The sequence below is a fragment of the Arvicanthis niloticus genome, chromosome 16 (assembly GCF_011762505.2).
Source record: "Arvicanthis niloticus isolate mArvNil1 chromosome 16, mArvNil1.pat.X, whole genome shotgun sequence".
Lineage (NCBI taxonomy): Eukaryota > Metazoa > Chordata > Mammalia > Rodentia > Muridae > Arvicanthis > Arvicanthis niloticus.
This window is the reverse complement of record NC_047673.1, coordinates 17,099,971-17,113,631: the sequence shown is the minus strand read 5'-3', so window position 1 is coordinate 17,113,631 and position 13,661 is coordinate 17,099,971. Positions and strand designations below refer to the sequence as shown.

The window sequence follows — 13,661 nt, the reverse complement described above, 5'->3', positions numbered from 1 at the left end:
CACACACACACACACACTGTTCAGACTGGCATCTTTCAGTAAGTATTTTTACCTTTATCCTTACTGAGGATTGTATATGAACATCATTGAGGGGCTGGAGAGATGGGTCATTGGTTAAGAGCACTGGCTACTCTTCCATAGGACCCAGATTCAGTTCTCAACATCCACATGGTGGTTCACAGCTGTCTGTAGGTCTACTTTCAGTGGGTCTGACAGCCTCCTCTGACCTCTGTGACCTGTGCGGGTACTCTGCATGCACATGGTAGTAAACAGACATATATGCAGGCAAAACACTCATAAAATAGAATAACAATAACAAACAAGAAAATTAAAAAATCACATGATTATCATGTAGGTTTTTCAGTGATTTAAACAGTTAGGTTTTTTTGTTTGTTTTAAGGTGTGTTTGTGTGTGTGTGTGTGTGTGGGGGGTCTCATTATGTAGCTCTAACCATCCTGGAAGTCACTCTGTAGACCAGGCTGGCCTGGAACTTGTTGGGAGCCGACTTTTAGCAGAAAGTGGCTAGATCAACTTTGCAGCCATCTGGAGCCATATACCCTGATGAAAGACTTGGTTTTCAAAAGCCTATAACAGCTGAAGCACACTCTGATAAATATATCGTTTATCCCACATAGCTTGTTTTGTTGTTTAGTGACCTCAGCTGTATGGTACACATGGTAAAGTGTTTTCACCTGTGTTCTCCTGCTTGCGTTTATAAATACCCCAGATTTCCTTTGAATAAACGAGACGGGACGAGAGAGACGGGATGAGAATTAAGACCTGACCACACACCCTGTCTTGTCTCCATTCTTTGCGTCTCTTGCCCCTGTGGCCCCACTCTCTCTCTTGACCAGAGCACTTAGCCCCAAAGTGTTGAGGCAGAGCGCGGTTCTCAACATTTGTGGCGCCCAATGTGGGGCGGTTCTCAACAGGAACTCACAGAGATCCTCCTGCCTCTGCCTCCCAAGAGCTGGAATTATTAAAGTGTCCATTCCATGTCCACTAACACCCAGCCGAACACTCCGTTTTTATTTCCAGTGTTTTGGTACCGTGGAGGTTCACTTTGCTTTATTTGTTGTTCTTTTTTCTGCAGACTTTGAACAGACCGCCCATCTTTCTTCTTATGAAATTATAACTCCCTGGAGATTAACTAGAGAAAAAAGGGAAGCTCTGAGGCCCAATTCAAAGCAGGTAAGTTATCTCTTGAGAACTATGAGTATAATAAAATTCCAGTTGCTTTTCTTAATGAAAGGTGATATTTGCACAGTGGTTGGTGTGGGGAGTAATTATTATATGCACCACCTTATGGTATTGGTATCTAGCGGATGTTATTCTAATAAGACATGACACAGTGAGCCTTAGTATCTCTGTTTTTCAAGTCAGATGGCCCAAACACAACAGAATGAAGGGAGTGGAATTCTGTAGTTGAGTTGAGACTCTGGCTGCTGACTGGCAGCAGCTTCACTCTGACAATGAAAATAATCTTTACTTAGTTTGTGATAGTATATTTGAGCATAGTGCACTAATGCTTGGGAATATTTATTCAAAATTAAGTTATCAAATATCTTATATGCTGATTTTAAAAAATTACAAAAATAAATTGTTTAACTCTGAGGAAACTGGGTGTTGTTTCCTTATTGGAGGAAGTTTATTCTGTTGTTGACATGTTGTAACTGTGTACATGTAGGCCCCTTGCACCTCCCAGTAATGCTGTCCTTGGGACCAAGCCCCTGTACATGACCTCTTCTGAACTCCAAGGGTACCTGACACACATGTGGTACACATACAGACATGCTGGCAAAGCACTCATATATGTGAAATAACGTAGGAGGCACAGAAATCCCGGTGCTCACAGATAGCAACAGGAAACCAAGAACGTTAGACATGCAGGAGATACCTGTTTTCTGCCCAGGAGGCTGGGAGTGTAGGTGCTTACTGGCCTCGTGACCTTTGCTCTGTGTATGACTGACACCACACCAGATCCTCCCAGAGGCCCTTAAAATAACACATGTAGCCTATCTGTAGAACCCATCTTCATGTAAGATGTCACATGTGCTTTACAAAGACTTTCGAGATAGTCATGTCTTAAACTTTGTGTGTGTGTGTGTGTGTGTGTGTGTGTGTGTGTGTTTGACTTAATTATCACCAGGAAACCTTTTCCCAAACTGTGCTGCCCTTAACCATGCCTGAAATAAACTACCAGGTGTCAAGCTGCAAGCTTGGTGCAGTACCAGCTCCTCGGTCACGGTGGACCAGAATTCCTTCTTGCCTCTTAAATATTGACATTCTGTTGGCTATGGAGTTTGCAGAGACCCACACAAGATAAAATAAATAAATCTAAAACAAATGTAAAAAGAGTAGATAACATGAATAGGCAAGTATCCATGATCAGATATTAAAGGGACAGAGATGAATAGAAAATTTATTACTTAAGAATGCAGTCTGTAAACAGTTGCAGTCAGTGCCAGGTTGTTTTCATTTAGGATGAACTTGCCTGCCTCTCGAAATATGTTGGCGTAAGTTACAAGGTTGTGTTTTATTATTGCCGTTTTCCTCCTCTGTGCATTTAGATCTCTTATGTCATCCAGGCCCACGGAAGACAGCACGTTATTCACTTGGAAAGAAACACGTAAGAAAGTTCATTTACTTTGCCTTTTTAATTATGTTTCTCCCTCAACAGTATATTGACTTCTTTTCTAGGTAGATGTTGCTTAGTGGAGAGTCTGAGCTCTGGAATCAGCAGATTCAGTTTTTGCTGACCCTGCTGCCCAGTGGCAGGCCTGTAGCTGAAGTCCGGGAGGGAGGATTTATGCTGGGGCTGGCAGCCTGCGACTTCCGTAGAAATGTGCAGGGTGGGAAGCAAAGGCCTATAGCTTAGTTCTTTTCAGATTCACCTTTAGGGAGAGTGAAGTGTGTACGAGTGACTGTGACTGTGTGTGTTTGTATATGAAGGGTATATATATGTGTGTGTGTGTGTGTGTGTGTGTGTGTTATAGCCACCAGTGCCCCAATGGGGTCAGCTTATAGAAAGACTCAGTTCCATAAGCTCCTCTGAATATTGTTCCCAGTAGATATCACAAAGACACAGCACAGAGGGACAAAGAAAACTCAGGAGACGGAGCTCTGTTCAAGTAATCCAGGGTCTTTTCTTGGTCACAAGGGATTTGCTACCACAAGGCTTCCTTCCTGTATTCAAAGGGGCAGAGACAGTTTCACCAAGGGTTTCACTACAGTGGCCATGTAGCTAAAGTTCTCCAGTGGGACTGGGGGAAGCCATTCATCTGTCCATCTCTGAACAGCACCGACAGTTGGGTCTTTTGTCTGTTTGGAACTAACTAACTTCCTTCCTTCCTTCCTTCCTTCCTTCCTTCCTTATTTATTTATTTTTTATGTATGTGAATATGCCACCACTGTCTTTATACACACCAGAAGAGGGCATCAGGTCCCATTACAGATGGTTGTGAGCCACCATGTGGTTGCTGGGAATTGAACTCAGGACCTCTGGAAGAGCAGTCAGTGCTGTTAACTGCTGAGCCATCCCTCCAGCCCCTGTTTGGACATTTTGTGCCAAGAGAGTAAGCTGCCTCTTTTCCCCAGTCAGCTGGTGTTTCAGGCTTGAGTCTGTTGATTAGCCTTTAGTTTTAGAGTACCTCTTGTTAAAAAAAAAAAAAAAAAAAAAAAAAAGGATCACACAGAAACCTTTAAAAACTTATCTCTGCCCCTCTCTTCTGGTTAGAATGTCTTATGAGCTGTGCCCTAGGCTGTTGATACTTGGTAAATTTAAATTGTTTCTTTTTATTCCTTTTCCAGAGACCTTTTACCTGATGATTTTGTAGTTTATACCTACGATGAGGAAGGCTCCCTACTCTCTGACCATCCCAATGTACAGGTACTTTAGTTTCTTCTTGATTCTTTGAGAATTTAAAGCCAACATATACAAAGTGTGCTCTTGTCAGGTGCCCAGGCTGTCCTGTTGCCAGCCCCAGAGGACACCTTCCATATCCTTACATGATGGCTCTGGAGGAGACTGGTTTTTACTGGGCGGCTCTCCTGTGCTTAGTAGTTTGGATTTGTGTTTAAAAGATGGGGTGGTGGGGTGGGGTGGTGGGGTGGTGGGGTGGTGGTGATGTTTTAAAGACTGAAAGTGGGCTGGAGAGATGGCTCAGCGGTTAAGAGCACTGACTGTTCTTCCAGAGATCCTGAGTTTAATTCCCAGCAACCACATGGTGGCTCACAACCATCTGTAATGGGATCTGATGCCCTCTTCCGGTGTGTCTGAAGACAGCAACAGTGTACTCATATACATAAAACTAAATAAATAAATCTTTAAAAAAATTTTAGCCGGGCGGTGGTGGTACATGCCTTTAATCCCAGCACTTGGGAGGCAGAGGCAGGTGGATTTCTGAGTTCGAGGCCAGCCTGGTCTACAGAGTGAGTTCCAGGACAGCCAGGGCTATACAGAGAAACCCTGTCTTGAAAAACAAAAAACAAAAAACAACAACAAAAAAACCCAACAACAACAACAAAAATTTTAAAAAAGACTGAAAGTTTTACTGTTTTGGTAAAATATTAGTATTTAAAAGCATACCTTCCTTTTGTTATTCATGCCCAGCAGAGTCACATTTCTTTGTTGCTATGTATTCTGATGTTCTGATGTTTTTGCTGACATTCTTGAAGAGGTGTGGTCCTCTCTGTCTCAGGCAACACAACATTCAGAGATAGAACTGGACTGGAATTTCCAATTGGCAGCCGAGTTTGGCCTTGTAGTGTCTTTTCTTCTTGGAGCATAAACATTTCTAGCTTCGCTCAGGAGGAGGAGTGTTTTATAAAGTCCCTTTGGCACTTACACTTTGCAAATTTTTTTTGCAATAGTTTTTATGAGAAGTCTTTATTCCTATTGACTGTATTATTTTACTTAAACTTTGTACTGCCTTGCTAGATGGAATTATGTGTGTCAGTAGAATTCTTCAAATGAACAGGATGCGAATTCTTTACTTTGCACTATACAAAAACATAAGGAAATGCTGACTTCACCCTGTCTACTTCTAGTCCACTATCTGATTTCTTTATCTTAGTATGTGAGCATTGTTTACTAGAAAGCTCATAGAAGAGATTAAATTTACATTGAGTATATACCAGATAAAAGATAATTTGTTCCAACCATCTAGAGATTTCTATGGTAAGAAGCCACAGAACACAGTTGCTACCACTCAAGCCATTGTTGTTCCTTCTTAGAGTCTTCTTTCCATACAGACAGTGTTAAGCTTGAATCCTGGCTCCGGTTTACTGTCTGGTGAAGTCCTATCCACCTGTTTGTACTTTGGTATCTATCTTCACTCTAAGAATGGAAACAGTAGTTGTGACTTCTTGGAGTTACTAGGAAACTTTAATAAATTAATACTCAAGGAGTATTTACAAGAGATAGTCTGGCACTTTATAAATAAATGTAATTATTATTCATTACTGAGATACTATCTGATGGAAATTGCAAAAATAGATTTCAACTGTATAGAAACCAATAATTTGAGCTTATAGGATGATAGTATTTTGATAGATGGTTGGAAAATATCAGGTATGAATATGAGGTATTTCAATTATTTCTTGGTTATTTAATATTGTTCAGGTAAATGAAAGTGTGTCTGTAGATTTGGAATACAAAGTTAAACCTTTGCTGCTCCCATTCCTTCCCAGGTAGCTACACCATCCCTTATCATAATGACATACTACTGCCTGCAATATGCTATTTGTTACCATATACATTCATAAACTTTAAATGTTTTCTTCTAGGATTCTACTTCTTAAGATTGAAGCAATTCATAAAGCTGTTTTCTGATTATCACAAGGCTACTTTTAATACTAAGAAGAATGAACACATAAGTTACTATGTGAAATATACCCCAGATTGTGATGTGTGAGGATTTGGGATTGTCTTGGGACTCAGTAGAAAAGCCCACAGCTAGCTCTTGTGTACAGATGCAGATGTGCTAACTCTTCTATGAACAGATTGCCCAAGGCTCCCTGGGCCCTGGGCTAGTGGCATGGTCTGTGGTCAGTGTGCTTTGTTGTGTTTGTGCATTTGCAGTTGTGTGCTTCAACATGACGCACAGTAGGCGTTTCTCTACGGTAGCCTCATAGTCCGACTATCACTTGTATAAAGTTATAAACATGACTTGTGTTTTTGAGAAGTCATGCTGGGGAAGGGAGACTTTCTCTCCGTTCTTTGAAAGTTTGCTGGAATGATCTGACAGAAATTAAACAAATGCAGATTTATGAACACAGAAAAGGGAAGGACTGCAGAGTGTAAGAAAGTCAGTTGGTTACAGCTAGCCTACACAGTTATCCTTACATGTCCCCCCCCACCCCAGACTCACAGTGGGGAGCCTCGTGGGAGCAGTAACTAACGTGTAGGAGAACCGTACAGGCTTGGAGAACACGCAGCAACCTGGGACAAAGTCCACTTGGCCTTAGAACAGATGGTAGTTTGTTAATGTTCCTCTGAGGACTGAATAGAGAGCAAGGGTATGTAACAACAAAAGTCTGCCTAAGTGTGTTGACAGACTGCAGGTTTTCATCCCATACATCTTCTCCGGGTAATGACATTTTAGTAAAAGCCGAAGGTATTGGGTCTTTCTTGGCAGATCTGGTCATGTAGATAAGGTCACTGCAGCAGAGCTAAATTGAGTGCTGTGGAAATATTTCATAAAGTCAAGTTATTAAACAAATGTCGTCGGGCTGGTAGATTGCAGGGTCACCTGTTACGACTGACTAGCTTTGCTGTTTCTCAGTGTATCATATCAATGACATATTGTACCCAGAGTCCTGCTGCGTAATTGTTAACAGGAGTCAATAACTGGCTAAGGGTTTGACTTCTGGGTTTTTCCTCTGGTGAGTTACTACTGAAGAAGTTACTATTTTTACCTTTAAATTTAGAGTTGTATAAATCCCCCCACTCTCGAGTTTTTGTATTTAGTTCCAGGGTTTAGCAGTTGCTTCAGATCTGTTGTTACTGTGAGGGTGGTCATGTGATCATGTTCTCTTTATGGGTATCGGTGTAGATTTGAGAATTCTTTCTTTTCCCATGTAAGAGCATTTGTAGACCTGTCCTTTGTCAGAATTCCTACTCAGCATTATGACAATGGTTCCAGCCTTCCTAATGCTGCAGCCCTTTAATGCAGATCTTCATGTTGTGGTGACCTCCTTCCCCCAACCATGACATCATTTCATTGCTATTTCCTAATTGTAAGTTTGCTACTGGTATGAATTGTAATATAAATATCTGATATGCAGGATATCTGATATAGGACCCCTGTAAAGGGTTGTTTGATCCCCAAAGGGGTCATGGCCCACAGGCTGAGAATGGTTGATCTAAGAGATCTTTATATGTAAGGATAGTAACTTTGTTATGTAACAAAAATATTTCCTTGTGGTCTTTTTTCTTCTTCCATTCTTTTTTTTTTTTTTTTTTTTTTTTTTTGAGGGCATTATGTTTAGGTGTATTTTTTCCATGTAGAAGCTTATATTTTTTGAATGTAGTAAAGGTGTTTAGTTTTTTTCTTTAATAGGTATCTTTTTTATTATTATTACTTTGGGGACAGAGTCTAACTGTGTGTCCTGGAACTCTGGTTCCTCCTGCCTGCATCTCCTGAGGGGTTGACTTAATCTCCTGAGGTGTTCCGTCATACATGCTGTGTCTAGGTTTTGAGTGATAGGCAGAGAGGTTTTCTCTCCATCTATCCACCTAGGTTAAAAAGGCACTTATTCACATTTTCTTGACCATTTCATATGTTTTCAGTTTTCATATTTTGAATTTTGATATGTCTGGAATTTGTTCTTATATGATATGAATTTTTCCCTTTTCTATATGTCTGTTCAGTGGATAGCAGGGTTTAATTTTAAAAGTGTGTCTTTGCCCAGTGTGCTCAGATGCGCTGGTAGGTAAAGATGTACTTGGGTCTGTTGACAGACTTGTGTGTTGGCCTGGATGTCAGTGTCACCCTGTTTACTTACCGGGCCTGATTTGCACCTCCGTGTCTGGTAGGGTAGGACTCCTAGGACTCCCTATGCCGTGACTTTTCTAATCTGGTGTGTGGGTCTCTCACAGGTGCTAAAATGTCATGGTGCTCAGGAGCTTTTCTGTTGTTGAGTCATACTGACTTTGGCATTTTTACCTAGTTAAGTTCTTGCCTCAAATTAAGGGTAAAGGCACTTAAGCCTTATAAGGTAGCTATATAATATGTTAGTGTAACTAATGTGTCTTTGGAAGAAGAGAGGAACTTACTTGATGTTGGCAGCCATCCCCTATGCAGACTGGCTCACTCTCCACGGAGACTTCTCAGTCCTCAACAAGGTCCTTACTCAGTTGTCTGTTGACTTTCCCTGGGCCAACTGTGACTTAAAATGTTCACTATGCTGTTTCTGGGCTGAAAGGTCACGGGGAGGACTGTTTGTCGCTGGCATCCTCTGTGTACTTGTTCAGGTGATAGCAGATCATCTCCAGATAGTCTGAAGCATGCCTTCAGTGGTGTTTTGTAGGTTATCAAATTCAGAGTTGCAGTGTCTTGATGGTTTTGAGCAGCACAGCTGTGTTTGAAGTGTGTGTGTATTTTTCATTTAGAGCCATTGTCATTATCGGGGCTACGTGGAGGGAGTGCAGAATTCCGCGGTTGCTGTTAGCGCCTGCTTTGGACTCAGGTAAGGACTCTCCCGTTTTCTGTCCCTTACTCGTGCCCTTGCGTCTCCTCTCTGTTGCAAGCTGAGTCATTTGGTGTTTAACAGAGTTGGATTTTCCTTTGATGTTACTAAAGACCTTTGCAGCCATGCTTCAGACATTCTTGGGATGCTTCTTTAGGAAAACCTAGTAATTGACCAATTATATAATAGCCAATGGGAGAACTTTATTTTTTTTTTTTTTTGAGACTACAAAAAATTTGCTATTTGAAACAAAATATATTTTAAGTTTCTAAAGCACTTTGTAAATTTTTCTTCTGTATTATTTCATGCAGCTCTCATGGTGACATAAAAAGTCTTACTATTATCATATTCAGAAAAGCAAACAAGGTTTAGAGAAATCCTGTCCCATGCCAGTTGAAGTTATAGTAATGTTGTTGTTGTGGAACTATCCTGGTTGGCCATTTGCACAATCTGTTGAACTAATAGATAACAACTTTTCATCTCAAATCAGCTATACTTGATGGTTCCCATTGTCTTCATTTAAGAAACAACTCCTAAGTGGTTACTATGTGCCAAGCAGCAGTCTTAAGTATTATACAACTTAAATAATTTAATGAGAACAATTCTGGGTAGATTGTGCACTAAGGCAAAGGATTAATGGCCTGCTGAGAGTCTCTGGGCTCAGATTCCGGAGCCAGGTCCAGCCTTCCCTCTCAGCTGCTCTGCAGCCTCCTGTCGGAGCTAAGAAAGTGGAGGGTCAGAGTTGACATTTGTTTGCTGGACTCTGCACTGTGCTATAGCTTCTTTCTGAGTGTTAGAAACTAGGACTTAGCTAAATTCAGTTTCTGATTCTTGTTCTGTATTTCTTTTTCCTTACCAATGGTTTGCGTCCCCCACCGATTAGAGGATTGCTGCATTTGGAGAATGCCAGTTTTGGAATTGAACCTCTGCACAACAGCTCACACTTTGAGCACATATTTTACCCGATGGATGATGTTGTCCACCAGGAGCCTCTGAGATGTGGAGTCTCTAACAGGGACACAGAGAAGGAAGCCACACAGGGGACTAAGGAAGAGCATCTGAGTGTGACTCAGCTGCTGCGCGTAAGGAGCAATAGCACTCTTCTGGGCTCAGGCTGTTTTCAAGAAATCATTCATTTCACCCTAAAATGGTGATTGTTGTCTTTTCCCAGCTCCATCCATCGAGATCAGACCCAGGGTATGAAAAGATGAGCAGTGTGGAGTTCTGGCGACTGAGAGGAGGGCAGTCTGAATTTTTTTGTTTTAAGATTTATTTATTTATTTTATGTTTGTGAGTTCTCTTCAGACACATCAGAGGAGGGAATTGGATCTTATTACAGATGGTTGTGAGCCACCATGTGGTTGCTGGGAATTGAACTCAAGACCTCTGGAAGAGCAGTCATGACCACTTAGCCATCTCTCCAGCCTGGGCAGTCTGAATTTTAAGGGCTTAAATCTCAGGCAGTGATCCTATTAGGTGTTTTTGTGTAGTCATTACACTCTGGCTTGGAACAGGGGAAATTTTACTCAGATACCTCAGGCTCTAGGCTGGGGGCAAAAAGAGGGAGGGAGGGAGAAAGCAGGGAGAAAGAAGGGAGGGAGAGAAGCAGCTATTTGAGTTTATGGTAATTATTACCTCAGATACCATCCGAGGAAGGACACTCAGGGCTCTGCTTTGGAGGCTTCTTCCAGGTGCCCTGGATACTCAGGCTGTAGGCCTGTTACGGTTCCCTGGGCCAGTTTAACTCAGCACAGGGTTCTCCTCCACCATGGGCGAAGTTTTTTGTTGTTGTAGTGGTGTTTTTGTTTTTTTTTTTGTTTTTTTTTTTTTGTTTTGTTTTTTTTTTTTTTTTTTTTTGAGGTTAAGAGGCTTTTCCCACAGCGCTGGCATATGGCCTATTTTAAATCAGCTGACACCTGACCATGATATTACTTCATCACCTTTTCTTCCCAAACTCGTTAACAGTTGGAAAGCTGTTAGGTGGTTGCGTTTTCTGTTTTGTATGAGTGTCTGTAAAAGGACACCATGTTTGTACACTGGTGACCCTGCCCCACCTTTTCTCTCAGGGTTCAGGAGGTGTCTTTTTTTTTTTTTTTTTTCTTCTGTATTACCATGGTAATCATATTTCCATGTAAAATTTATATGTATATGTATTCTAATTAAAAATAAAACAACCCAGCAATACTACTGCTTTGAAGACATAGACAACCCATTTTATCTCTAGAGCTTTTAAAATAGCAGCTAACACTTTTTTGTTTTATTGACATAGGTATGCTAAGTAAAACAATTTATACTGTTCACAGATGTGAAATCACACGACTAGCTCTTAGGCCTGACCGTTACTCATACAGAACCTGTCTGGTCCCATAACAATGTCTGCTTTCTGGTGCTTGTGTTTTGACAGAGAAGAAGAGCCGTTCTACTTCAGACCCGCTATGTGGAGCTGTTCATTGTTGTAGACAAGGAAAGGGTAGGAATTACTGACTTTTCCCCCTCTTTTTCATGAAAAAGCAGTTTGAGAAGTAACTTATGAAGGAAATAAAAAACATGATAGTTATGTCGACTAAAATTAATTAATTAATTTATTTATCAGCAGGGTCTTGCTATGTCTTGAGCTACTTGTCTTCCTGCCCGAGTCTCCCAACCTGAGTGCTGGAATTGTGGGTGTGAACTCTTGCTCCTTAACTTTTTCCCTAAACCTAAAGGGGACAGTGCTCCCCGCTCTTTGTTGTGACTGGCTAGTGCAGGATTTGTCACACAGCCACCTAGGGTCTTGAGAGCTTTTCAGATTACTCAACAGGCTGCGCCTGCAAACCAGGACAGTTGGCTGCGCCCTCATGAGGTAGATTTGCTTTGCGCTCTTCAGAGTACATCTTCCTCACCCTAAGAGTCCGGGTCCGCGGCAGGCATGTTTTGGAGGCACTTAGTTTCAGGGTACAGGCGAGCACCAGCACTTTCTATATCTGTCCTTAGAGACCAAGCTACTGGTTTACCTAGAGATGAGGCATCTTCAGCTCCCACAGGACCATCAGCTTCTGATGCAGCTCCTAAATAATTTAACATATAGATTATTGGAAATGTCCTGGGTGACTTCTATCTTTTATGTCTAGATGAAAAACTATTTATAGAAACTATTTGATTGGCAGGTCTTTTCTTGTAAGCCATAGAGAACATTTTGAAGATTGTTTTTCTTGGTTTTACAAGTCCCTGACTGTGGGTAGGTTGGTAAGAGCCCTGGTTAGTCAGAGCCACACATACATTCGGTGTGTTGTGACCCCAGTGGTAGGAGGGAGAACAGGGGAAAGAGCCAGCGCGAACCTGCGCCAGCTGCAGTCACAAAGTTCTGTAGAATGTCTTGGACAAGTGGCAAAAATAGCGATTAAAGTGTTTTTCTCTATCATTCTCTCCAGATAGACTGGTTGTGTTCATATTGAAATGATTCAGAGTAAAAGTGGTCCCATTTCCGCCAAGCTCTGTTAAATACAGGATCTGCTGAACAGATACAACCACAGATTCTGTTGTTAAGACCTTTGTCACGGAGTGACGTCACAAACTCTGTAAGACTTTCTGTTTGTTAGCAAGTAGGCTGTTCAGAATAACATTAAAATAGACATGCTAATTTAGCCAGATATAAAAAATAGGGCACATAAAATATTTTGTTTAACATGGTAAATTTCTCTATATATCTATTTTTCTAACCACATATAATTTTTGAACTAGTGATCCTGAACTAATCTCTCATTATTACTTTAGAGTAGGGTGTAGAAATAGTTTATTGTTGTTGTCATTAGCCTAAGAGATAAAAGATTAGGAAGTTTATTAGTTTTTCATTCTTTTATCTAAACTTTTTGTTTACGATTATACCTTTGTGAAAATTAGAGAATAACTTTGCATTAAAATCAGTAAAAATAACATTGAGAAGAAAATTTATTCTAAAGTTACTAAATGTGTTCCTTAGTATGTTAATTACTTGTTGTTGCTGGGTTAAGGGTCCCAGGCTAAGGTACCTTACAGACGGAGTGTATTTTGGTTTATGGTTCCTGAGGGCTACATCCATAATGGTGGGGACACCGTGGTAGCAGGTGGTAGGCATGGTGCCTGGAGCTCAGAGCTCAGAGCTCACATCTCTACAGGAACTCAAAGCAGAGAGAGCAAACTGGAAATAGGGGAGGATTTTACTCATAGAGACAGCCTCGCCTCCAGTGACATACTTCCTCAGCAAGTCCCCACTTCTTAACCTCCCCAAACAGCCCCATTGCCTGGGGATCAAGTGTTCAAAAGCCCGAGACTATGGAGACATTCCTCATTCAAGCCACCACACTGAAGTCGGTTCATTTGAAGTGCTGGTAGGTGCTAGAGGCCTCCGTTTTTGGTTCAGAGGAAATCCTTGGAATTACTCTTCAGTGTAGGTGTTGCAGGCATCTTTACTGTGTCATTACTTTCGATCATGCTTTCCCTCCTTCATCTTCCAGTATGACATGATGGGAAGGAACCAGACTGCTGTGAGAGAAGAAATGGTTCGCTTAGCAAACTACCTGGATAGCGTGAGTTGTATTTCTCTTCTGTACTGCCCTCTTGAAGTCTCAGAGCAGAATTCAAAATGTGCCATTTCTGAGTTCTGTCAGATGTATAAATGTGTGTTCTGTAAGTTTTCAAATAATGTTTAAAAAGAAATCAGAGATGTAGACAAAATGAGAAGAGCAAGAGATTTCATGTCAGTCAGTGTCTACCGAATCTTCAGGGTACATCGGGGAAAGGGCACTGATGGTTATGAATGCACCTTCACTTTCCTCAGTTGAAAGAATAGTGTTCTTAATAATGCTGTCGCCGCTGCTGCTACTGCTGCATGTGGGAATAAGATGGAGTTTGAATCTTAGTTCTCCATCCTTGATGGGTGAAGGATAGGTTTTTTTATTCTGGGGGAGGGAATCCTGTTTTTAATTTTATTGGTTATATTCCTTCATAAATA

At 41.2% G+C, this 13,661-nt stretch overlaps 1 protein-coding gene across 2 annotated transcripts in view; it reads left to right on the top strand.

Annotated features, from left to right (window-relative positions):
- Nucleotides 1–13,661, top strand: part of Adam9 (ADAM metallopeptidase domain 9) — a 70,985-nt gene that overhangs the window by 9,518 nt on the left and 47,806 nt on the right. For both annotated transcript variants that reach the window (XM_034520151.2, XM_034520150.2), the window contains exons 2-8: nucleotides 1,095–1,192; nucleotides 2,572–2,630; nucleotides 3,812–3,890; nucleotides 8,616–8,692; nucleotides 9,576–9,774; nucleotides 11,097–11,162; nucleotides 13,165–13,236. In XM_034520151.2, coding sequence (XP_034376042.1) covers nucleotides 1,095–1,192; nucleotides 2,572–2,630; nucleotides 3,812–3,890; nucleotides 8,616–8,692; nucleotides 9,576–9,774; nucleotides 11,097–11,162; nucleotides 13,165–13,236 — 650 coding nt within the window. The remainder of the gene's footprint in view (nucleotides 1–1,094; nucleotides 1,193–2,571; nucleotides 2,631–3,811; nucleotides 3,891–8,615; nucleotides 8,693–9,575; nucleotides 9,775–11,096; nucleotides 11,163–13,164; nucleotides 13,237–13,661) is intronic.